The sequence below is a fragment of the Taudactylus pleione genome, unplaced genomic scaffold (genome assembly GCF_031769625.1).
Source record: "Taudactylus pleione unplaced genomic scaffold, aTauple2 ptg000095l, whole genome shotgun sequence".
Classification (NCBI taxonomy): domain Eukaryota; kingdom Metazoa; phylum Chordata; class Amphibia; order Anura; family Myobatrachidae; genus Taudactylus; species Taudactylus pleione.
The window spans coordinates 24,736,044-24,762,607 of NW_028284497.1; the positions used below are offsets into that span (position 1 = coordinate 24,736,044).

General features: G+C 39.6%; 1 protein-coding gene across 2 annotated transcripts in view; it reads right to left on the reverse strand.

Annotated features, from left to right (window-relative positions):
• The window catches only part of LRRC2 (leucine rich repeat containing 2), a 440,208-nt gene that overhangs the window by 326,225 nt on the left and 87,419 nt on the right, over positions 1–26,564 (reverse strand). For both annotated transcript variants that reach the window (XM_088470067.1, XM_088470066.1), the window contains one exon: positions 14,801–14,955. In XM_088470067.1, the coding sequence (XP_088326193.1) occupies positions 14,801–14,925 (125 nt within the window). In that variant the 5' untranslated portion in view covers positions 14,926–14,955. The remainder of the gene's footprint in view (positions 1–14,800; positions 14,956–26,564) is intronic.

Genomic DNA, 26,564 nt, shown 5'->3' on the forward strand with positions numbered 1-26,564 from the left:
AAGGCTGAATCTACAAGGGGGAGTCATGATATTTGAGGGGCTACACCTCAAAAGCTATTAGAGGTACCAAGCTGAAATTTGGCATGGGCAGGTAGAACTTTCGCTCAGTGCTGGTTGCCAAATTTCAGGGCAAAAACATAAAGAATGAGAATTTGGGAGTAATCTAAATTTTCAACTGTTAATTTTTTTTCTGACACTCAGTTAGGACCACTTTTCTGCTGTTCTCTATGGGTGATATATGGGAAGGCATAACTCTGGGTAGGGGGTGAATTTAGAATTGGGGCTTGTTTTATTAGGTAGCTTTTGTTCCAGGGTAGGTGCTTTTGGGGATCAGATAAATTAGAAAGTTACAATTTTTAAACTATTACATCAAGAATGCGCCATTGTACAGATTGGAAACTTCAACACTACTGATGATCTGTAGACTATTTTCAACTTCAATTTATTCTTTTGTAATACTGAACTCATGTTTTAGCTAATCAGGAATAATATCATCTCGTTGCATATTCATTATTACTGTGTGAGTCACCATAAAGTAATTTATTACATGACATACCATATCATTATGAAGTCAGTTGTTCTATTTTAAACTTTAAATTGTTGTCATGATCAACCTAATACAACATTTAACATATTTAATATATTTTATGCTTAAGGGAACAATTGTGTGTGTTAGTCTGTAGGTCACATTGTAACATTATAGGATTGCCTCTGTTAGATGATGAGTTCTACACTTCAGTTAACTGGTTCATAGGAGCAAATGTTTTAATATGATTGGAGGTGATTACATTAACTCTCTCATATGACTGAACATGGCCATGCATAGACATTACTAGTCACTGAGACGACACAAATATTGGCTCCTGTATTGGCTCCTGTAAAATGGTTACTTTGTTTTTCAACCAGGTCTGAATCTGAACAAATGAGAGAATTGCGGCAAAAGTAACCAGTCTAATACAATAATGGTCAGGTAAATACTAGAGCACAGAGGATGCTCTTTGTGGTGTGTGAGTGGGGTGCTGCCTCTACCAGTGCCTGCATATCATTCAATGTTCTTACTATTAAACTATCAAACCTTCTGTAAATGTATAGAGGTACTATATTTACTGGGATGACAACTACTGAGATAACCCTGGGTGGCAAATAAGACAACCTCCAGACATATGTGTCAGGAAATGTACACCTACAGTATACTGCCTCAACAGATCGACAGGGGGATATATTGTTAATAGCTAAAATGCTTACATTATACATCATCAACATATTGAAATTGAAATGAATACATTAAGTGGAAAATGAAGTTTAAAACCTACACATCAGCAGCAGCTTGGGCAACAAGGTGAGTTAAAAAAATGGCACCCCTCCCCCCTATTGGCCAATAGGCACAAGCTATGCAGCTTCAAGTCTTGTCCTCTAGGGAAGGGGTGTCATCTTCCTTTTGTGCAGGATGGAGCGATGGAGTATGTAAGCAGTGAGATGCCCACTTTCAGGCTGCATGGTCTTTTCATTTGTGATGGAGAATGTAAACACATCAACATTGATGCAACATCATTCACACTATGAACATTTGAGGTGGCCTAGGGTCTACTCCAACGGTTCTCAAACGTGGTCCTCAAGGCTCCCCAACAGTGCAGGTTTTAGTTACTGTATATCCATGATTGAGCACAGGTGGTTAATTCAAATTGATTGAGATGCTAATTAAGTGACCTGTGCTCAACAATGGATATCTCTAAAACCTGAACTGTTGGGGAGCCTTGAGGACCGTGTTTGGGAACCTCTGGTCTACTCTATCTACTTTTCCTTTAATCCAACTAAACATGGCCTCTGAAGCTGTGGATTTGCAATTGGGAATGCAACAGCTTAACACGGGCATGAAATGGACCCTTTTTGCAATCACTTTAGGTCACCTCCCAGTCTCCACCATGAAATGCCCAAGGATCTCAAACCCCTTCTCAAACCTTACTGACTCCATATGCAATTCCTAACAGCATCGTTTACATTGGTTTGCATGTGCGCAGTAATGGTTTTCGAGACATTTTGCACATGCGCAGTAGCAAAAGTTACTCAACTGCATAAATATTAGCACAGCATCCAACTCTGACTCAGACACTTAGCGGTGTATTCTCTAAGCCTTGGATGGAGATAAAGTGAACGGAGTTAAAGTACCAGCCAACCAGCTTTTACCTGTCATATCACAGGCTGTGCTTGAAAATGATAGCTAGGAGTTGATTGATTGGGACTTTATCTCCATTCACTTTATCTCCATCCAAGATTAGTAAATAGACCCCTGAGTGCATATATGATGCTCGCTATCACTATTTATCATCTCTGAAAAGTATTCAATCAAGCCAGAAGATGAAAACCTGATAAATAAAAGATCACCCTCTTTTTTTATAAGTTAACATTTGAATAATTATTTTTAAAATACAACAGAATCTGGAGTTGTATGTCTGCCTACCATGTTTGTAGTTTGATACTCTAGTCACACATCAAGGTGTCTTAGGTGATTACATTCAAATGTCAGCAGACTTAATATTCTGCTGGCAGAAATATATAAAAACAATCTTGTTTTAAGAAAAATAAGATTCAAATTCTGTTCAGATCAAATACTAAATAGCGCAGGTATAAATTTGTAAGGTCCCATATGGAACACCACCATACAGTATACTAATTGATATTCATTCATGTAATTATCCTTTATAGTTGAGAAAGTGCTTAATATTTTTCACTGGGGCATATGTATCAAAAAATGTGGAAAGGTTCAATTTCTTTCCATCTGTCTTCACCCTGATTTCCCACAAAAAATATCCACATTTCTTCCAGGGAACAAGGAAGGTACAGAAAAAGCCTTAAACCATTGAGCGTCTGATGCCCCCTTACTCTCCTCTTACTCTTTCTCCTCCTCCTCCAGCACGGCTATAGATAACAGTATAGGGTAACATACATATATAGGACAGGGCAGAGGTAGGTCATACCATTATGGGTTGACACAGACATAAATAGGCATTGTTACCATGATATACAGTGCAGCCCCCTATGACTAGGTACTGCACCCATGTTCCTTGTAATGGAACTACACATTTACAACTGGATATGCATGCCAGTCTGTAAAATGGTTAATTATATTTAAGAGAGGAATCCCAGATATATCTAGCACAGTGTGGTAAGAATCATAAATATGGGTAATGGATAATAAAGTTACATGCTGATGGAGATGCCTAGACCCGTACACGGTATGTAGCGCATACATTCCAGTGTGCCACAGAGATATTTTGGACATATTTGTGTTAGCTGTTTTGTACAATGCAGGTTGTATATATTCAATACTACAGATCGGTCAGGTATAGGACAGAGAGTCTCATTCAGACCCGCTCGCGAGTGCAGGATGCTCGCAAGCGGGTCGATGGTACCCAAATACGCATGCACACGATGGAGGGTGGTCATGTGTTGGTGGTGACCCCGTGACAGCGTAAGTTGCCAGGCCATGAGAAATAGGGGGGGGGGCATTTTCTGGGGGAAAGAAAGGACTCGGCCACACCAGCTGCTGATAAGGAGCAGGGGTTGGCAAATGTCGGTGGTGGGGCAAGGGTGGGGGGATCGCTTTGGTGCCGACCCTTCCTGTCTGCAGCCGGAACGGTGAGACCGGAGGTGGGTGTAGGCACTTGGAAGCAGGGATCAGATGTTGGTGGGGCAGCTGAGGGGAAAAGCAAGAGGGAAGGAGAGTTGGGTTGATGTAATTACCAGCTCCGAGGCTGATGCCCGAAGCATGATGCCTCGCCCGCGATGGCCTGTCGTCCTTGATCCGCTTCTGCCTGGCAGCCCTGCTTGGTTCCTGTTGCTGCCGGGCCACCCGTGGCTGCCTCTCTGCTGACTTCTTGCAGCTCCCCAGGTTCCATTCCTGGTGGAATTGCCATCCTCCTGCATGCCAGTGCTCATGCTCCGGCCGTCGGGCCCCTCTGGTCTCCTCTTCCCCAGAGGTGTCTCCGTAGCGCAATGGAGCCCATTGGTTGCTCCTTTACTTGTGAGTCATGTGTTCAGGCATCTGGTAAAGTGTGTGTCCCTCCACCCATAGCTGTTTGGGAAATCACGAATGGCTGTCTCTTGTATCCTGTGATCCTGTCCTGCCAGTGTAATGTGCTGGGTGGATAAATGCAATTCCTGGCAGAAGGGTTTATTTGTCATCTACCCTGTTTTTTCCTCTCTTTCTGCATTTTTTCCTCGGGCATCATGATGTGGCTGTTGGAGTAGCAGCTATCTTCCTTTTCCCAAATTCCAAAGTGCCTTGCTTTGCCTTGCTACCTGCTAAAAAGGCACCAACTCTGTGGGGAGGGGCAGCTTCTGCCTTCCCCCATATCCTCTTCCTGGCACACCTTTTTTCCCTTTGTTTATTGACCTCTAAACTAATCTCTTTCATTATCAGCCCTCCCCCCTTCCCTCTATGCTTCTCCAAGCTTAGAAGGCGCAATCATTATGGTTTATCTGCCCTCGCAACTATGCGTCGCTCTGTCTCCTTAATTATGAAATTTTTTTTAACAGATAATAGCCATTTGTCATGTCATTATAAATAATTAGATAATTATACAAATAAAAAAACCACATCAGTTTACAAAAAGGTCTGAGATGCTCTGATACAATTAACACCAGAAAATACAATATTAAAATATAAGAGAGAGTGCTAAATATAATCAGTATTTATTACAGCACATAATAAAATAAACAACAATTAACAGTTGTAAGAATGCAATGCATATGGCCAATATAACTAAATAACAATAATTAATATATATATAGCATATACCAACTATAAAATACATGAAAATCAATGTACAAAAAAATGTCCAAAGTCTCCAACAATATAGTTCAATGGGCAAACATAGATCCCAAACTTTTTACACACCAGTGATTTAGTTGATTTATTGTCTGTTTTGTGTATCCAACCAATAAAAAATTGAGTAGCAAGATATTTGTAGCTTTATAATGTAAATTAGTAGTCACCAGCTCAATTGAGAATCCTAATAGCAAGATTCAACTTGTTGCCACTTACTCTCCGGCTAACTCATAAAAGGCAAGCCGGGTATATATCGCGGTGACAGTGTATCCAGGGAGATTGTTGTTAAGAACTCCGCTTATCAGCACTCAATAGCCGGCGTACTCACAGTCTCCGTCCAGCTGTGGTGGGTAAGATCACTCGTCCCAAGTTTCCAGCTCAGCTATTAAATCCAGCTCCACTCGTGCCACGGTCTCTATATTCTCTGCCCATTAGTATCCCATGGATTGAATATGACCATTAATCCATCAACTGGTGCAAAAGAGCTATATGTAAATATAGCTGGTGTAGAATGTTTATTTATATAACCTCTCTATATATAAAAATATATTCAACTATATATATTTAAAACTAATGTGTTCAAAGTGGGATTCAAACACAGGTCTCTGTGGGGACTGGTTTGGAGCATTAGACCACTAGACTACATATCTGATGTTAAAAATGGGAACCATAGATGGAAGAAACAATTTTGTGTGAGTTTAGTATGTTTAGAGATATGGATTATATAACCTCTGTTCATCCACGATACCATCATTGTAAATTATTGTTATACTGTGTAAATTCTATGTTTGTTTTTACTAATTAAGGATTAAACAGCTGAGCCACATTTACTGGTGATAATTATTAAATGATATCAAGTGTTTTACTAAATTTTAGCTATTAGTGATTGGTTAGATTACCATTTAAATATGGAGCCCTAGTACACTGAGGAATACCTTCTGATGAAACCGTTACAATCAAAAGAACGGATAAACGCATTAAGGACCTGGAGTATCTATACCAGCTATATTTACATATATCTCTTTTGCACCAGTTGATGGATTAATGGTCATATTCAATCCGTGGGATACTAATGGGCAGAGAATATAGAGACCGCGGCACGAGAGAAGCTGGATTTAACAGCTGAGCTGGAAACTTGGGACGAGTGATCTTACCCACCACAGCCAGATGGAGACTGTGAGTACGCCGGCTATTGAGTGCTGATAAGAGGAGCTCTTGTCAGTAATCTCCCTGGATACACTGTCACCGCGATATATACCCGGCTTACCTTTTATGAGTTAGCCGAAGAGTAAGTGGCAGCAAGTTCAATCTTGCTATTAGGATTCTCAATTGAGGTGGTGACTACTAATTTACATTATAAAGCTACAAATATCTTGCTATGGATGATTGACTTTTATCTTGTACTCAATTTTTTATTGGTTGGATACATAAAACAGACAATAAATCAACTAAATCACTGGTGTGTAAAAAGTTTGGGATCTATGTTTGCCCATTGAACTATATTGTTGGAGACTTTGGACATTTTTTTGTACATTGATTTTCATGTATTTATTTTATAGTTGGTATATGCTATATATATTTTAATTATTGTTATTTCGTTATATTGGCCATATGCATTGCATTTTTACAACTGTTAATTGTTGTTTATTTTATTATGTGCTGTAATAAATACCGATTATATTTAGCACTCTCGCTTATATTTTAATATTGTCTTTATCCTGCTGTGTGAGGTGTCCCCAAACACTTCTTTTGAGAGCTGCTACATCAATTGTTTAACCATTTATATAGAGTGCGCCTGATATATGCCAATTTGAACATATATATTTAATTTTAACACCAGAAAAAGCTGCCGATAAAAATTAAAAAAAAAATGTGTGATAAATACACCGTATAAGAATGATAAACACGATTCCCATGCACTTCCAATACAAGCTAAAAATTATTGGAAAAAAAAATCTGAAACCGATGATTTACGGTAAAAATGTGAAATAGAGAAAAACTTTCTTACATTGCAACGATACTTATTTATAGTGAAAATATGCTGAAATTCAATTTCAACACGTATTTTTTTCCAAAAAAAATTCTTGATACATATCCCCTACTGTATTTTCTGTCTTGATCTCATGCCTCCTAACTTCCACAAGCCTCTGTATAAGTAATGTGATTCCTCTGCTCTCCCACCTATGTAACAATTCCTATACACTGATATTTTAACTGCCTTCTTTAAGAATGCATTTGTCATATCTATCCTCAAAAAGGCTAATAGTAACTAATCTTGTCTGACCAGACTCATCCGTGTTTCCACTCTACTTTTTACTTTCACCTTTTGAAACAACTTGCTTTTTAAACATGAAATTATTAACTCAACCTATGTTTATTTGTTTGGTTTGCTATTTGTCTTTTTTAATTTAACTGAGTCTGCCATCTACATTGCATTCTCACACTACTAACTTTCACAGTATATACTCAACAAGATTGTACTCTACAGAAATATGTGATAGAATAGCTATGCCTGGCCACTTAATCTCTGTATCTGAACTCAATACTTGCTTTCCTATTCCCTTGTCTTTTTAGGTGTCCAAATACCTCAAACATGTGAGGATGGTCTTACAGAGACTTTGGATAACAACCTGTATGCCAAGCTTGAGAAATGCGAGTTTGAGGTTAATGAGCTCTCCTTCATAGGATACATAATCTCCTTGCAAGGTTTCTCCATGAACCCTGGCAAGGTGAAGGCCATCTTGGATTGGGAACAACACACTACATTGAAGGCCATCCAGCGTTTTATGAATTTCGCAAATTATCGCAGATTCATTAAAGCCTTCTCCTCCGTGGTCTAGCCCATCATAGAACTTGCTAAAAAAGGAGCTGAGGTTGCTAATTGATCGGTTACTGCCATTCAAGCCTTTGAAGCACTTAAGGTGGCTTTTGTGTCTGCTCCTGTTCTTCGACATCCCAACCCAGAACTTCCGTTTGTCGTTGAGGTGGACACATCTGAGATTGGAGTGGGCGCTATCCTCTCTCAGAAGGATTTCAAAGATGGCAAGTTTCATTATTTTCCTGGAAGTTCGACTCTGCAAATACTTACAAGTCCTCAAGACTGCCATATAGCCCAAAGGCTACATCAACTTCTCCTGCCCTCGGGCCACAACTAGTTAAAAGCCTACCAGCCCTCAAGGCTGCTCCATGGCCACAGCTAGCCAAGTGTTCCAGCTCTCAAGGCTTTTGCAGGACTATATCCTCCAAAGATAATACCCATTCCATAACACTTACCCATCTGTATATGTATGTCTCCAACTACTGAATTAGGCTGTAAACTTTTTTCATATTGCATTATATCATAATGTTTTTGTTCTGAACTTTTAGGTACTGCGCACATTGTCTGAGAACATAAATGAGCATACATACTGTACCTAAATACATATATTTCCTCCCAAATAGCAGTGCTGAGCTTACATAAATACTACATAGATATATACTGGCTTTTGCTTTAAAACTTAAAGTTACATTTCACACCATTAATCTTTTCACAATGCATTTGCTTTCATGTGAGGAACTGAGTTTTCATCATACATTCATTTTACATGCATATTTCTCACAGTCTTGGTCTTCTGGTGTTTGCGTTTGGTGTACCTACCAGGAGCGGGATTTGTCACTGTTCTAGCTACATTTTCATACTGAATATTCCTGTCTTAGAAGATAAATTGCTGCAATCATTTCAGTCAGTATATCGGAAAGGGGCACCTAAATCCTAGCTATATATTCAGTTGTCATTTCTGTATGCATGGTAGAAAATGGAGATTTAAAAAAAAAAATCAATGTTATTTTATATACAGATATTCAATTTATTATTTCTAATTTTATTTATGTCCATGGATATTGCCCCCGTATGCAACAGTGAATAGGCCAGCTCCCATTAAAAAACTAATATGCTTAAGAATATTTGATTTTCACATATAATCTTCTATATCCAATATGTCAGCTTGAAAACTTTCAGATAGAATATTTTATGGCATTTTAGGACAATCTTTCATGTTGACCCTGAGGGACTTGTCATTCTCAAGAGCAGATATTAATCTGTCTCAGAAATATTGCATGGCAAATACTGTGGCAAAGTTTGTATAATTTATACGGCATTAATGCAATTTTTAGTGTCACAGCAGAAGTTGTATAGAGATCTAAAGCAAAGAAAAATAATCAAAAATAACATGATAGGCTTGCAACTAGGGCACATCTACTGTTTAGGACTGAAGATAATTTTATTTTAATTTTAGTTTTCCTTAAAAATATTTAGTGCCTAAAGCAAAATCCCTCCCCAGAGGGCAAGCTCTCTGATGTGCTGCCCAAAAAAAAAAGAACTTTCAATTGAAATCTAACCAGTTGTTTGCTGCTGGCAAATAATTGATCTTTATAGTGTATTTTAAATGTGTTATGCAGTATGTTTCATAAAATGTAAAAATAAGGTTATTCTCGAAAATCTCTGTTGCTATACCATATTGTTCTCTATTTTGACATATACTTTTATCATGATAAATCAGCCCTATTGTTGTCTAGTTAAGGAATCTCTAAACCAGTACAATTGCTAAATGTGGAGCTGTGAGTGAGTACAATATTTGTGCTAATTAAATTATTAATAAACAACCTATTGGTTACCTGTCTAAGCTTAGACCCCTATAAACTTAATATATTTAAATTATCTACAATAAAATACACAGACAACAGGAGTTTAAATTAAGTTTACATTTTTTTATATTTAGAAATCAAATTGAATTATTTTTCTGAGTTAATGATTAAAGTTAGCGAGGGAGGGATTTCCAAAAGAAAAGGAGGAGCAATTGGCTCACAGGCACTTATAAACAAACACAAACACACCCCTCCAAACTAATTGGCTAAATAATGTAAGTCAATCACCCCAAAAATGTATAAACTAAAAGCAAATAAATACTGTAAGTCTTTAAGGTGAAGACCCTGCTTGAAAAGACCTAGGGGTTTAATTATGCTCAGCCAGATCCCTGGCTTGCATCTCAATTTAGGACATGGAACACTTAGGACATACTTACTGACTTTTGCACCCTCTCCTGTGGGAGATGCCCAGAGGAGAGATGTAGCTGACTGGAGGTGGGGGAAGGGCCTGACGAAAACATTACTAGGCCCCACCTCCTTACGGGGAATGCAACAAATTGCAGGTCGATTGTGAGAGAGCAGGGCCAATATGATTTTATTTTTATAGAAACACTGTCATATTGACCACACCCCCATCCTGTTTACCTGCAATTGGTGGCATTCTTCCCCTTGTGCCCACTTTGCTAGAAAGTGGGCAGGATGTGGGAGAGTCGTCTACTCTTCTAGGGGTCATAGGGACTGGCCACAAATTTGGAAGTCTCCTGCACCTTCCAGGAGAGTAGGCAAGTATAGAGCATCTAGAGATTTATGACTCTTCTTTTTTTGCCTACAGAGATCTTTTTGAAAAAGAAGACTAGGTGCTGTAAAAAAGGTAATTCCAGACTGGAATAAAATGTACAAGGAGCACAAGGAACAGAGGGTTAATATTAAACTACACAGTGTCCAGCAGAAATTCTAGAGAATGGTTTCTATCTATCTATCTATCTATCATTCTGTTCCCATGCTGCTTAAAGGCAATATAAATATGCTTCCTCTCTGAATATGTTCGATTGACATACTAGTATGTTAACTGGTGCTCACAGCATCCTAAGGTGTAAATCAGCAGCAAGATTTGTTACTCTACAGGAACCCATCCCTAAAGGGGTGCTGTCAACAGCTCGCATTGCAATTTTTTATTGCCTTATGGCAGGAACATTCTGTTTGCACCTCAGCACAGAAGCCACAAGGAAACGTTCAGCCCCTAAAGGCACACCTACTATTTTAATGTTATTTACAAATATTGCCAATATTGACATACAGTAGTTAGATTATATTGCAGAACTGGTCTATTTGAACCACAGTGATATTACAGGAAATCCCAGTGATATCAGCACTACCTCCAGTTTTGTAGTCCTGGGTAGGGCCGGATTAAGAGGAGGGTGACAGGGGTGGTCATCCTGTGGCCCCCACACATAGGGGGGCCCCCACACAGAGTCGATGTGACCCTGCCAAGAACAGGTGTCCAGTGGCACTGGTTCCTGGATGGTGGCCGGACTCAGAAGCCGCAGCTGTTCTATTACATGCAGCAGCACTCTCAGTGCTGCTGCATGCAACACAGACTCTGAGCAGCTCCCAAGTCCCATCATCAGTGTCATGTGATATGTCTGTGATGCTGAGGAGGGAACCCAGGAGCAGCTCTGCCAGGATACATGCATCAGGTAAGAGAGGTGCTGGAGGGGGGAACGGGACAGCAGGCACCATGTGGCTGCTGGGGGGGTAAGGCAGCATTAGTAGGCACAGATGCCATGTGGCTGGGGGGGGCATTAGTAAGTAGGCACAGGCGCCGTGTGGCTGCTGGGAATGGGGATGGGGAGGATTAGTATGCACAGTCACTGTGGGGCATGGGGGGTAGGCACAGTCGCTGTGGGGCTTGGGGAGGGATGGTGTACAGGGTCTGGGGGGTGTAGGGACAGGCCCGGTGCCATGTGGCTTGGAGGGGGCCCCCACAACTTAGTTTCCATGGGGCCCCTACAAGCCTTAATCCGGCCCTGGTCCTGGGGCTGTGCATAAGAATCAGCTGTTCTATGCCAGGCTTTATAATTATTGGTCTTGATTCTGAGTCACAGAATCTTTTTTATGGATGCAAATAGTGAGTATCACTATACAGCACATGCGCAGAAGCATGTTTGTCTTGATTTTCAGTCACATCTTAAAGTTAACCGTGCTTTTAAATTTACCACTAACTGTATCATTATGGGTTCAGTGGGAAAGAACGTATAACTAATGTAACACTTAATTTATCTTGGTTTTTCTGAACAGTGGAAATTATTTTAATAATAGAAATTAGTGTTCTCCCATATTAACAATAAATAAAGCCCTCTAAAATGAGAAATTACTTTTAGGTAATACCATTTACATAATAACCCTGTGAGTTTATGCCTCCTTCAATTAGTTTTCAGAGCATTATACAAAACATCCATCTGCAGACAGTTGGATGAAACTCTAACTCTGTGCCTGATGGTTTATTAACAGTTATTTATATAGAGCAGCATATTATGTTGCGATTTACAATTAGGAACATACAGCAATAAAACAAGACTGGGTAATAATAGACAAACAAAGAGGTAAGAGGGCCCTGCTCGCAAGTTTACAACATGTAGGAAAATAGACATTTACAGTATACCTATTGCATAAAGGTCCAGCCAGATTGCAGAGGTTCAAGGTGTGTTGTATGACCCAGTCACACAGTGGATGTGAAAGTGAAGATATAGAAAATATGTAAAGTTATGTGTGGACTGTATAGTGGGGATGTAATTGGGTAGAATATCAAATGAAGGATATGTAAGTGGTTCTTATATTTGATAAGCTTGTCTGAAGAGAACATTTTCCAGAGAACGCAAAAGATTTGGAGACTAGAGGAAAGTATTGTGCGTGGGAGGGCATTCCACAGAGTGAGTGCAGCCCAAAAAAAGTCTGGTAACCATAAATGGGAGCAAGTAATGTTTGTGAATGAGAAACACAGATCTTGTGCAGAGCAGGGATTTTGGGTTGGGAGATATTTTGAGATAAGTAAAGAGATGTTTGCTGGTGTAGTTTGGTTAATAGCCTTATGTGTAAGTAAAAGTATTTTATATTGAGTACAGTCAGATACAGGTAACCAATGGAGGTACTGACAGAGCGGAGCAGCATACGATGAACATTTAGTGGGAAGATTAGCCTTGCAGCAGCATTTAAAATGGATATTAGTGGTAAAAGTCTGTTTTGGGGATGACCAGTAAGGAGATTATTGCAAACCAATGCAGGAAATAATGAATGCATGAATGAGAGTTTTTGAAGTGTCATGTGTAAGATATGGATGTATCAAGAATGACACCTAGGCAGCAAGCTTGTGGAAAGGTTTGATTGTCGAGTTATCAGCAGTGATAGAGATATTAGGTTGGTAACAATATTTCCATTGGCCAATAATAATTAATTCAGTTTTGGAAAGGTCAAGTTTGAGGTGGCAAGATGACATTCTAGATGAAATGGCAGAGAGCCATTCAGTAAGGTGGACTAATACAAATGGTGACAAATCTGGGGAGGATATGTAGATTTGAGTATCATCCACAAATACAGTAGATGATACTGATATCCAAAGGGGCTGATAAGTTTGCCAAGGGATGTGGTATAGATTGAGAAAAGCAGATGACCTCAGACAGAGCTTTGCTGTACTTCAACTAATAGAGGTAGCAAAGAGGAGGTGATTTTAGAGAAATGAACACTAAAAGTGCAATTAGATAAGTAGGATGAGAACCAAAATAGGGCTGTGTCCTGAAGACCTAGAGATTGTTGGATTTGTATGAGAAGAGTGGTCAACAGTGTCAAAAGTAGCAGAGAGATCTAGAAGAATAATAAATAAGTAATGGCCTTTAGACTTAGCAGTGATCAGATCATTTGCTACCTTTGTCACTTCTATCTCAGTGGAGTGTTTGGAATGAAAGCCTGACTGAAGTGGATCCTATAAGTTGTGTAAGTGAAGAAAGTTTGTTAGGTGAGTGAAGACAAGTCTCTCAAGTAGTTTGGAGGGGCATGGGAGCTGGGAGATGGGACAGTAATTTGAGAGAGTGTTTGGGTCAGAATTTTGTTTTTTTTAGAATAGGAGTAATCACTGCATGATGGAAAGATACAAGTAGAGAGAGATAAATTACAGATTTTAGTTAAGTTTGGGATGAGCAGAGGAGATAACGCTCTACTGATTTGTGAGGGTATAGGATCAAGAGGAGAGGTAGTAGAGTGGAGGATGAAAAGAGTGTAGATATTATGGGCCAAATGTAATAGGGTGAGAGTTTAAAAAATGTGAGAGTTTAGCAGTAAATTCTCATACTTTATAAACTCGGCCCATGTAATAATCTGAGAACATGCAAACTCGCATATGTTTATACTCAAAAAACTCTCATGTTTTAAACTCTTATCCAGATGTTTTCCCATTTTGAAGATAAAACTCAGCCAATGTGAGAGTTTACTGCTAAACTCTGACATTTTCTATACTCTCACCCTATTACATTTGTCCCTTCATCTTCATATGTGGGATCAAATGAAGAGAAGGTGCCAAAGGGTTCAGAGAATAAATTGAGCAGGTTGCTGGCTGAGGATAAACATACCATTTAATTTCGGATCTTATCAATTTTCTCCTTGAAATAGGAAGAAAGATCTTCTGCACTGATAGTAGCTAGCGGGTTTGGTGTTGGAGTGATTTAAAAGTATTAAAAAGTTGCTTGGGGAAGAAATCATGAGCAGAGATGAGACTTTGAAAACATGTTTGCTTGGCAGTATCCAGAGCCTTACACTAAGTGTATTAGATAGTCTTGTATGTGTGAAAATGGTTTGCGTATGCGTAGGATCTGTACTCTGCATATGCCGATCACTGACTTTTACTACGGTCACAGTCCCCCCTAAGCCACAGCATGAATGACATTTTCTTGGAGTGCTGAGGCCAGTCTCTGCATCTGCTGACACATATGTACTGGCCTCGCAAGCAGGAAGGAGGTGGCCATTCTGAGTGAACGTAGACTTACTAAGATGGCTGATGCCAATCCTGCATCTTTGGTTCTGAGATGCTGCCTGGAGGAGGCATTTTCCTTCAGGCACCTCCTGCAGCATTACCATATATATGCACACAGCAGCTGCATCCCAAGACGCAGCTTCTGTGTACATAGCATACATCTCTGAATCAGGCCCTCTACTCATTGTTTAGATGACAAAGGGAGGTTCATTCACATCCCCAATAATAGGGTCTTGGGAGTTTCTGAGTGTTTATTTCTCACCTTGGTCAAATGACAGTATCTTTATAATACCCTGCACTATTCATGGTACTAGATAAACAATACTTACTTTTGCAATGCACTGGTTTCAATTCTTTCCTTCTCTTTTTTACAACGTTGTTTATGCTTCTTAACACGGGTTTCCCAGAGCCCTCTTATATGAGAAAAGTCAACGACTATGATTTCAAAAGTCATGGCCTCACATCCAAATTGTTTGAAGATTAGCTGAATGACATTAGAAAGAAGACACAGGTTACTTTACAATATAATACTTCATCATATAACATTTTTCAATCAGGAGTTGGTGTGAGTATATTGACAGTACAAGTTTTACTTGCAATTTGTTGTAATTAAATTGCTATTGTGTTTTGCATTATATAACCCTTAAAAACATATAAATACACACATACACAACTGTAAGCAGTCAAATAAGATTGACGTTTCAGTATTTAATACGCTGTCCTCAGGATCATAGAAATAACATATAAAAGAGGCTTCCCTTATATCCTCTAGTGTATCATCACATGTGCATAGCATTGCCGGTAATGGTACCTGGCATCTGACCGCAATAAGTTGCAAATGAATTACGTCATCACATCTGTGCATGGCGCACAGCGAGTGACGTCAGTGAGACCATCACATGGAGACATGTATACAAATAGTAGCATATAGCCATCTATAACAATTATTAAATATGTAAACACAAAGTGCAAATGCATTAGAGTAAAGCCATATTACAAAAGGTGGACAAGTATTTATAAATATATAAATAATATCTAGAAAACCTGAAGCACATATAACACAGGAACATTTAAAGAAACCCCACTTTTGTACTGATAGAATTACCTTATCCCGAAACATATGATTTGACTAGAAAATCCCAGAGATTTTTACTGCTAGAGTAACAAAGCTTAAGTCTGGTCTGAGAGATGTTCAGTTCTTGATCTAATTGAATAAGTCAATGTTAATACTTATAACTGTACTTAACTGAGAGAAAGATAAGCCCACCTTGAAGCTCTTATGGTGAAGCAAAGAGTTATGATCAGCATGTTTAGAGTATACTGAAGTAGAGGTACTAGTCACTTTTTTGTAATCAGAAAGTCTAAGAAATTAATTCCTGCTGGCTTATATTAAGTATTATGTAAGATAAACAAGGCAATTCTCATAATTATGTTCTTCTATAAACTGAATGACATATTCCTTAGTTTCATTCTATATAATAATCAAATCATCAATATATATTGTATAAAGCAAGACTCTTGACGAAATAGCTTGATCATTAAAGAACAATTCGCTTCCACTTTCAAACCTAAATATGTTTGCAGATGATGGAGCCACACTGGACCCAATCACACAGCCCATTGTCTGCAAATAATACTTGTTATCCTACATGTACAAATTGTTGGTAAGAATAATTTCAAGTAATTGTACTATTATCTCAATACATTCAACATCATAGACATTATTGTTTACAACAAAGTTTCTGACTGTGGCTAACCAAACCTCATGGGGAATAAGTGTAGAACCTAGTCATGTCAACAGCCAAGATGAAACAGAAACAAAAGAAAGTGCTTCTAACTTGGCAAGCAACATGGTGGTATCTAAGAGATATTTGGATGCTTTTGAATCAAAGGTTGCACCACAGTGTCTAGATAAATGGCAGGGGGTTGAAAGAGAGATCAACATGCCACAATAATGGGGTATGCAGGGAGTGGATTTTGGACCTGATTCAGAGCCGAACGCTCTGACCAGAGCACTCGCTCTGAATCAGGGCCCTCCTCCGGTAATGATGTTGGCATCCTTGGCTAATAGGAGAAGTTATTTGGACTCTCTTGTAAATAAGTTGGTGTCACTCTATTGGTACTCAATTTTTTAATTCATATCTATTGTGCGGAGGGCAGATAATCAAATTGCAATAATTGCCTAAAGATCACAATGCACTCCTTTCCAGGAGCTGGGCCATAACTTGACCAGTCTCAAATATTGCATGATCAATAATGTCCCCCAATTACATGAAGGAGGAGATTGTGCTACATTATTAATAAGTGTGGCTTGCTGGATACATCACCTTGATATACTCGTGGCTCAGACTCAGAAAACTTTCTTGCATGACAAAGGTTTTCTATTTCAAAACATATAGGAAACTCACTTTTGAATGTGTGTACATGTCATTGTTATTGCTATCTTCTCAATCACTGTAGGCAATTGCAGAAAATTTTACTTAATTCATAGCCTTCCCATCTACAGTCCATCCTTACATAATGTTATCCTGATTAACTGCTTGTTAATGGAATATAAAAAATTGGGGAAATGTATCAAACATTAGCAACAAATCAGTTTCTACCTATCATTTTTCTAGTACGTTCTGTGAAATGATAGATAGAAGCTGATTGATTGCTACTGTATAGGCAACTTCAAATGTCCTCGTTACCTCATTAGAAGGGTTGATATATCTCCCCTAAGTTACCAATGACTGTATATCAACATTTCTCTGATTAATTACCTTCATATTCACATGTACATTATGTTCAATGTATTATATTTGAAATGTGGTTTAACATAACTTGGTTTATTGCCTGTCATTTAAAGTAGTGTACATGTACACCTCATTGGTAGCGGCTTCCCAACTGTCATATCCCGGTGAGGGTGAAATTCCGGGCATCTAGATGTAGACGCCTGACATTTCCCCAACACCGGGCGCCGCGGGGGACGGTTAGGTTTAAGGCACCCCGGGGGGATTTAGGATTAGGCACCCCCCCGGGAGGGTTAGGGTTAGGCTATGATTAGGCACCCCCGGGGGGGACTTAGGGTTAGGCACCTCCCTGGGGGACTTAGGTTTAGGCAGCGGGGAAGGGGGGAGTTATTGTTAGGCACTTAGAGGGGGGATTAGGGTTAGGCACTTGGGGGGGAGGGTAGGGTTAGGCACCCCTAAGGAGAGTTAGGGTTAGGGGGTTAGGTTAGGTTAGTTTATACTTACCTTAGCGACGATCGGGATTTCCAGTGCTGTCGGGCTTCCGCTGCCAGGAACTCTGTTTTTGTCGGACAGGCGCTGCTGGGAATCGGCCGGCGTTATTTCATACTGATTCCTTGGTAGCAATCCTGCTTGCATTAGGTAACAGTAAAGATGCCAAGCCCAAAGCTTATTCTTGTCTATTTGTAAAACTGTGCCCCATTGAGCAATACTAGAAAACATAATTTATCTTATAAGCTATGCAGGGTTTATTATAATAATAATTATAAATAAATATTGTATTACTGAAATATTCAGTAATATGCTCTTTTCGCGCCCCCTCCACCCCAGATCAAGCCCCACAACACCCCCACTCCCATTATCGCCATTTTAAAATGGTGAATGGAATTGATTTACCGGTTATTTAATACTAGTGAGAGGGTCACTTTAGTGGAGCTTTAAATTACACTGATGCACTTATAATTCATATTTCTTCAATGTAATAATTGTCTAAAGGAAATACAAAATTATTAATCAGATTTGCATTCAAGGGCAAATCAAGGGCGACATAAATAATTGTTTACAGTTAATATCTCTGATAAGCACAACCTGTAGTTCATCTAGTATTTTTCTTTATGTCTGTTATGTTTGTCCTACATTATACTGTAATCGTGAACACGTTCTTAATCAATATCAAACTGTGTTTCAGTTTAAATAATAGTCTTCAAACAAGGATATTTAATGTTACTATATGTATCCAGTTGACATATTCATCATTCCTATTGACATTGTCTGTAGTACTGCATACATCATTGCCTCACTCTGCAACATTGATGTATGACATTAACATAACAGTGTGGTAGGAGTGTATTTTTTTTGTGATTTCTGTGTCTCAAACATAGAGAGAGCATGGCCATTATAAATACATTTTCACAATTATCCCACCATGTATGAAATGGAGGTATCAAAATGTCAACAAAAATCTGACAAAGTCTCTGGGCTCCTCATTTCTAAACAGTAAGTTGTATTACTCATACATTAAATCTGCATATTGTAAAAGATTTATTGCTTTTCTACTTGTTTGTGCATGACTGTTCTATCACACAGGAAATCACATTGCTGTGAAAACAGATTAATTAGAAATGAAATTGAGCAGTTGTTGATAGCACACAAGCATAATGCTATGCTTAATAAATGATCCTGTATATTTCCACCGTCAGATATAAACACATCCACATATTTCCTGATCTGAACATGACCCTTTATGTGCTAAAATAGAAAAGAATTGCAGAAATAATTTCCGCCCCATATCACAGTGGCTTGGCAGCAGGGACGTCTTCTTGTCAAAATGACCGAGTGTAAATCTGGCTTCAAACAGTATGACTAAAACATGTAGTCATAGCAGTACACAACAATAACACCACCACTTTACAACATTAAACTGACCACTTTGTGCTTACAGTATCTCTATAATAGCCAGAGAGGCTGTTTTTCAATCTTTGTTTCTGTATGATCCTTAAGAGTCTTGAAATTTGCCCTCTGTGATTTTCTCAGCAAGATATTTTCTCGCTCATTTGACACATAAGATGTATTCCTTGGTAATGTATTACTTTGACAGTTTAGACTTACTTGGTGAAAATACACATAATTAAATAATCAGACCTATTTTCTCTTACTTGCCCTTCCTTGCACAAATTTGATGAATAGAACTTACAGTGTGTCAGTGAGCAGATTTTGAGATTATTTTTTCTCCCGGACTAGTAATGTATTTTCAAGCATCACTGTGTTTCTAATTCAGAATTTTTTTTTATGGTGTGCTTTCAGTTCAGGTTTATTTTATTCCTTATTTGTACTGTACATATTTCTGCCACAATGTGCTAGATTGTTATAGGTGTAAAGAATACAAAAACTCCCATAATGCTATAAATGCTGGTAAAACATTTTCCTCATTAGTATTATTGATTGTATATTAAATACCGGTAATATTCTTACAAATTAGAAGGATTTATAAAAAATACAGGATTGGTGTAAGAAAACAGTATACATACTGAGTTATACACATCTCTTTAGCCCGATTAACCCTATCCATATGCTTGATTTCATAACCAATCATCATTAGCAGCGCGCACTTGCACGAGACCTATCCATGGTGCAAAAGGTTTGAAAACATACGCAGAACTCTGTATAGCTCCCACTGAATTAACCTATTTGAGTGTGTCCAGTTACAGTGGAAATGCAACTGAGATACGAATGACTTTGCATAGCCTGTAGTTTTGTCAGTGTGACTCCAAAGTATGCGCAGTGCAAAAACACACAAGATGCTTTCCGTACACTAATAGCCTTTTCCCACTTTCAATAAAACCCCGGTTACTTCCGTATCAACTCGGTTCACGGGTCAGTGGACACGGCTCCTAAAAAAAATCCCAGGTCAACTGACCCAGCATTTCTTCCCAGGTCTCGAGAAGGGTTTTAAACAGGTAACACTGCAGTGGAAGCAGGTCCTGCCTGGGTGATCTGACCCTGGTAACCGCAAAAGCCGCTGATTGGACCTTCCTTGGCGCTAGCTGGTGATGTAATCAGTCAGAGACCTTGAGAGACCCTGAGAGAATGCTGGGAGAGGCTGTTTTGGAGAGCTGGAGAAAAATAGCTGGATAGCTGGGCGCTGTGCAGACAATACGGAGAGGAGAAACTCATAGCTGCTATGGTGTGAGCAGTCCCCACCTCTCCCTTTTCTTCCCTTATGTGACCTCTTTGTGAGCCTCACAAAAAGGAAATTTTTAATGACATTCATAGATTTTGAAGGGCTGACCCGGGTTCAGTGTAAAAGGGGCCATCCCGGGAAAAACCCGGATCGAGGGTGCAGTGGAAATGGGGTCTGAGCCGGGTCCGAAACTAGTTGCACAAGATACAGCAAGTTGCAACCTAATAAAAATAAAGTGTCTTTTTTTGTCTAATATTTGTCTGTGTGTGTGCGTGTTAGGCTTAGCCACACAAGATACAGCAAGTCAGCAACACAACCTAGTGCTGCCCGACTCCAGTCATCATCAATCGGTGCTCCGGGCCCAAGTTGTGGACTGGCAAAAAAATTAAAACAGTGTATTTTTTGGTCACATTTTTTTCTGTGTGCGCACAACTGCACGTGTGTGAATTTTGTAACCGCACCTTGGCTATACTATTGGTGCTTGTGCAAGGAAGGGCAAGTAAGAGAAAATAGGTCTGATTATTTAATTATGTGTATTTTCACCAAGTAAGTCAAAACTGTCAAAGTAATACATTACCAAGGAATACATCTTATGTGTCAAATGAGCGAGAAAATATCTTGCTGAGAAAATCACAGAGGGCAAATTTCAAGACTTTTAAGGATCATACAGAAACAAAGATTGAAAAACAGCCTCTCTGGCTATTATAGAGATACTGTAAGCATCTAAAGGCAAAATTTCCTTTCAATTTTTTTTCTTTACTGCAGCAAAAGTAGCTTTACCATATCTGGGGCATTGGCCTTCATAGAGGACAAGGAGTTGACGGCCTTGCATTATCATGATGACTGCTGGTGGCAGCTACATGTGGTTCTTGGCCTTGCTCTCCTGTCATGTGACAGCCCTCCATGTTTTCTGCAGTCTTGAAGCAGTGTCACAAACACCAATAGTATAGCCAAGGTGCGGTTACAAAATTCGCACACGTGCAGTTGTGCGCACACAGAAAAAAATGTGACCAAAAAATACACTGTTTTATTTATTTTGCCTGTCCACAACTTGGGCCCGGAGCACCAATTGATGACGACTGGAGTCGGGCAGCACTAGGTTGTGTTGCTGACTTGCTGTATCTTGTGTGGCTAAGCCTAACACGCACACACACAGACAAATATTAGACAACAAAATACATTTTATTTTTATTTATTTTTTCAGGTCCAGAACTTGGGCCCAGAGCACAGATTGATGATGACTGCAGTCGGGCAGCACTAGGTTGTGTTGCTGACTTGCTGTATCTTGTGTGGCTAAGCCTAACACGCACACACACAGACAAATATTAGACAAAAAAATACATTTTATTTTTATTTATTTTTCAGGTCCAGAACTTGGGCCCAGAGCACAGATTGATGATGACTGCAGTCGGGCAGCACTAGGTTGTGTTGCTGACTTGCTGTATCTTGTGTGGCTAAGCCTAACACGCACACACACAGACAAATATTAGACAAAAAAATACATTTTATTTTTATTTATTATTTCAGGCCCAGAACTTGGGCCCAGAGCACAGATTGATGATGACTGCAGTCGGGCAGCACTAGGTTGTGTTGCTGACTTGCTGTATCTTGTGTGGCTAAGCCTAACACGCACACACACAGACAAATATTAGACAAAAAAATACATTTTATTTTTATTTATTTTTTCAGGCCCAGAACTTGGGCCCAGAGCACAGATTGATGATGACTGCAGTCGGGCAGCACTAGGTTGTGTTGCTGACTTGCTGTATCTTGTGTGGCTAAGCCTAACACGCACACACACAGACAAATATTAGACAAAAAATACATTTTATTTTTATTTCTTTTTTCAGGCCCAGAACTTGGGCCCAGAGCACAGATTGATGATGACTGCAGTCAGGCAGCACTAGGTTGTGTTGCTGACTTGCTGTATCTTGTGTGGCTAAGCCTAACACGCACACACACAGACAAATATTAGACAAAAAAAATACATTTTATTTTTATTTATTTTTTCAGGCCCAGAACTTGGGCCCAGAGCACAGATTGATGATGACTGCAGTCGGGCAGCACTAGGTTGTGTTGCTGACTTGCTGTATCTTGTGTGGCTAAGCCTAACACGCACACACACAGACAAATATTAGACAAAAAAATACATTTTATTTTTATTTATTTTTTCAGGTCCAGAACTTGGGCCCAGAGCACAGATTGATGATGACTGCAGTCAGGCAGCACTAGGTTGTGTTGCTGACTTGCTGTATCTTGTGCGGCTAAGCCTAACACGCACACACACAGCTATTATAGAGATACTGTAAGCATCTAAAGGCAAATTTCCTTTCAATTTTTTTTCTTTACTATAGTAAAAGTAGCTTTACCATATCGATGGCATGACTTAAGCCCTGGGGCATTGGCCTTCATAGAGGACAAGGAGTTGACAGCCTTGCATTATCATGATGACTGCTGGTGGCAGCTACATGTGGTTCTTGGCCTTGCTCTCCTGTCATGTGACAGCCCTCCATGTTTTCTGCAGTCTTGAAGCAGTGTCACAAGCACCAATAGTATAGTCAATTCACACACGTGTGTGAATTTTGTAACCGCACCTTGACTATACTATTGGTCCTCTATGAAGGCCAATGCCCCAGGGCTTAAGTCATGCCATCGATATGGTAAAGCTACTTTTACCGTAGTAAAGAAAAAAAATTGAAAGGAAATTTGCCTTTAGATAAACAAAATATTGGCAATATGCCATTCACTACACAAAGTGGCAAGGAAAGTATAAGGCCCCGGCCCTTTTTTATGAAGACTGCTGGTAAGGATGATGAGGATGTTGATGATGAAGATGTTGGTGATGAGGATGTTGATGCTGAGGATGTCCTTTGTGTAAGTAAGGCAACAGCTGTTGTCCATGGATTGAAAAAGCCAAAGCCCATTGTTGTCAGGCCGTGGCAAAACACAAAAAAATCCACCTCTCATGTGTGGAATTATTTCCACCCCAATCCGGACAACAGTTGTCAAGCAATATGTAGCCGTTGCCAAGCAAGAGTGAGTAGAGGGAGGGACCTAAACCACCTAGGAACCTCCTCCTTGTTACATCACTTGGAGCGCATTCATCAAATATCAAAGTGTATGTCGCCAAATTCCAAAACTCAAAATGTAACAAGTCCAGTGTCACCTACCTGCTCCCTCTCTGTGGGATCCAAACGCCTTCGATCTCCAACACCAACACCTGCATCATCAACATCCTCATTCATCATCGGGAGTAGGCCTGCTGCATCCAATGTTGTTATTCGAAGCATGATTGACTCCTATCCATGATTCCTCAGAAGGATCCTTGATGACTACACCTATTGTTGCTGCTGTTGCTGTGAGTGGATCTTTATCCCAGAAGGGGACCAGGAGGAAGACTACTTGTTGCATATCCTACAAAAAACAATTAACTGTCAAACAATCATTTGCAAGGGCAAACAAGTATGACAGCAACCACCCATTTGCACAGCAGATTACTGATGTCATAACAGCTTTGCTGGTATTAGATGTGCGTCCAGTATCTGCCACTCTCCAGTGTGTACTCCGAAAGAGTTTTTGGTGCAGTTGGCAAGCTTGTTAGTGATTGGCGTAGGAGGTTACTTCCTCAAAATGTGGAAAAAATGATGTTCATTTAAATGAATTACAAATTCCACGAGGAAGACCTCTACCAACAATTACATGAAAAAATTACAGAGGCGCCTATGGTGGATTCCAGCGGGGACAAATTAATATTGTGTGAAGAAGAGGATGTACACACTGATGGGTATGATGAAGATGAGGACAATGACAACTTGTAATGTAAAGCCAGTTTGTGTATGGGATCATTTTCATTTCCATGTCCATTGCACATTGGTAGCTTGTTTTAGGGGGGTCCAAACAAACCAATAATTTCAGCCACAATTGGAAGTCCTCATCACTGAAATGATTGGTTTGTTAAACTGTGAATGTCCTGTTTCATATACAACATAAGGGTGGGTGTGAGGGCGGGTGGGAGGGCCCAAGGACTATTCCATCTTGCACCTTTTTCCTTTCCATTATGTGCTGGTTGGGGCATTGCTGCCTGACATTTTAAATTAATGTTATAGTGGGTTTAGGAACCAATGATTTGTTTTTAAATTAATTTATTATCAATTTTATAGCCAAGGGCTGCACCAATGAATTTCTTTTTATTACTTATTCAGCAAGGGGCTGCACCCAATGAATTGTTTTTTGATTAATTTATTATCAATTTTACAGCCAGGGGCTGCACCAATGAATTTCTTCTTATTATTATTAATTTTTCTGCCCGACGCTGCACCAATAATTGTTTTTTAATTAATTTATTATCAATTTTACAGCCAGGGGCTGCATCAAGGAATTTCTTTTTATTAATTATTCAGCCAGGGGCTACACCCAATAAATTGTTTTTTAATTAATTTATTATCAATTTTATAGCCAGGGGCTGCACCAATGAATTGTTTTTGAATTCATTTATTATCAATTTTACAGCCAGGGGCTGCACCAACTATCAACTATCAATTCTTCAATCCTCAAGGGTATCCCAACCATCATCTTTGCACAGTCCTCAACTCTATTAATAATTATATCAATCAGTTTTGAGCCAGCAAGCTGGATGCAACATTTTGGCCCTTTAACTAGATGAAAAAAACTCAATATTGTGAGCTATAAGGTGGTCAAAATTGACTGGAAATGAGTGGAAATAAATGTTATTGAGGTTATTAATACTGTAGGAACAAAAAAATCCCCATTTTATGTGATTTTAGCTGTTTTATATTTTTTAAGAAAAAATCCAGATCAAAAACCAAAACACGAAAATCAAAACACAGAGGTGAGGTTTTGGCAAAACCAATCCAGATCCAAAACCAGGGGAGATCCAGATCCAAAACACGGGGGTCGGCATACATCTCTAGTATTTAGCATGATCTGCTGAGGGGGCCCAAAGTATAATTTTGCACCTGGGCTCACCACTCGCTATTATCACCACTGGCCCAGAATCCTTGCAGTCACAGTCACTGTTGCTGCAGTAGTCCAGCCTGACAATTGCTACAATTTTAGGATTGAGATAGGAGCCTTTCTAGTACCAGTAACAGTGTGTCTATGTACAAAATAGCTAGCCAGGTCAAAAATTGCAAGTTAATATTTGAGAAATTACATTTTACCTTCACATAGCACATCATGTGCTTCCTCCACTTCTTCCTGGTAGGTACTATCCACCTACAGTATGCAGACCATAGTTGTTGACCTTTGGGATGCCCCCTTTGGGAAGGGGCAGCAAAGTCAGCACTGTGGGGGGCATGTCATGGCCAAGTGGGTGGTGTTCGGGGCATGATGATGCAATTGTGTCATCGTGGCCCGTCCCTACTATACAATGCCACAATAATGCAAATAGTGTTATTGGCTGCCTGGACCACCCACTTCACTTGGGAAAAGGGCGGCTGGCCAGCAGGTGGACTCTGGGAAATTTCCCCACTCTACCAGGTGGCTAGAGCGTTACCTAAGATTTGGGAGCTGCCTGAACGATCTGGGAGAGTAGGCAAGTATGCTGCAAACATATTTATTCAACAGTCCAAATTCTCACAGCAGAAAGTGCTCTGTAAATTACTGACCACTGAAAAGAAACAGAGTCCTTCCAGAGTAATGACTACAACACAATACCGCATTTGAGATTAGGATAACAGACAGCCTATTTTCTATAAAAGGGCTTTGATCATGATGGCATATAAAGGCCAGGCTTATATATACTTATAAAAGTGCCTGAAGAGAATTATTGACTCATGACTGAGGAGACTCTGATGTCACCACATAAAGGGGCATTAGGGGGCTCTGACATATTAGAGCATGAGGAAGTTGAGCTCTGATGCCATATAAAAGGGTGATGAGGAGGTCTAATGCCTTATAAAAGGACATGGGTGCTCTGAAAGTATATATCAGTGGTTCCCAAACTCTGCCATTACAGTCCACATTTTAAGGATATCCATGCTTAAGCAAAGGTGACTTAATTAAATTAACCATCTGGACTCAAACATGGATATCCCTAAAACCTGTACTGTAACGGCGGAGTTTGGGAAATTCTGGTGTATATAATGTGCATGATTGGGTTCTGACAAATAAAATCATTTTAACCCTACTGCAGTTTTGCCCACACCTCTGACCATCCTCCCT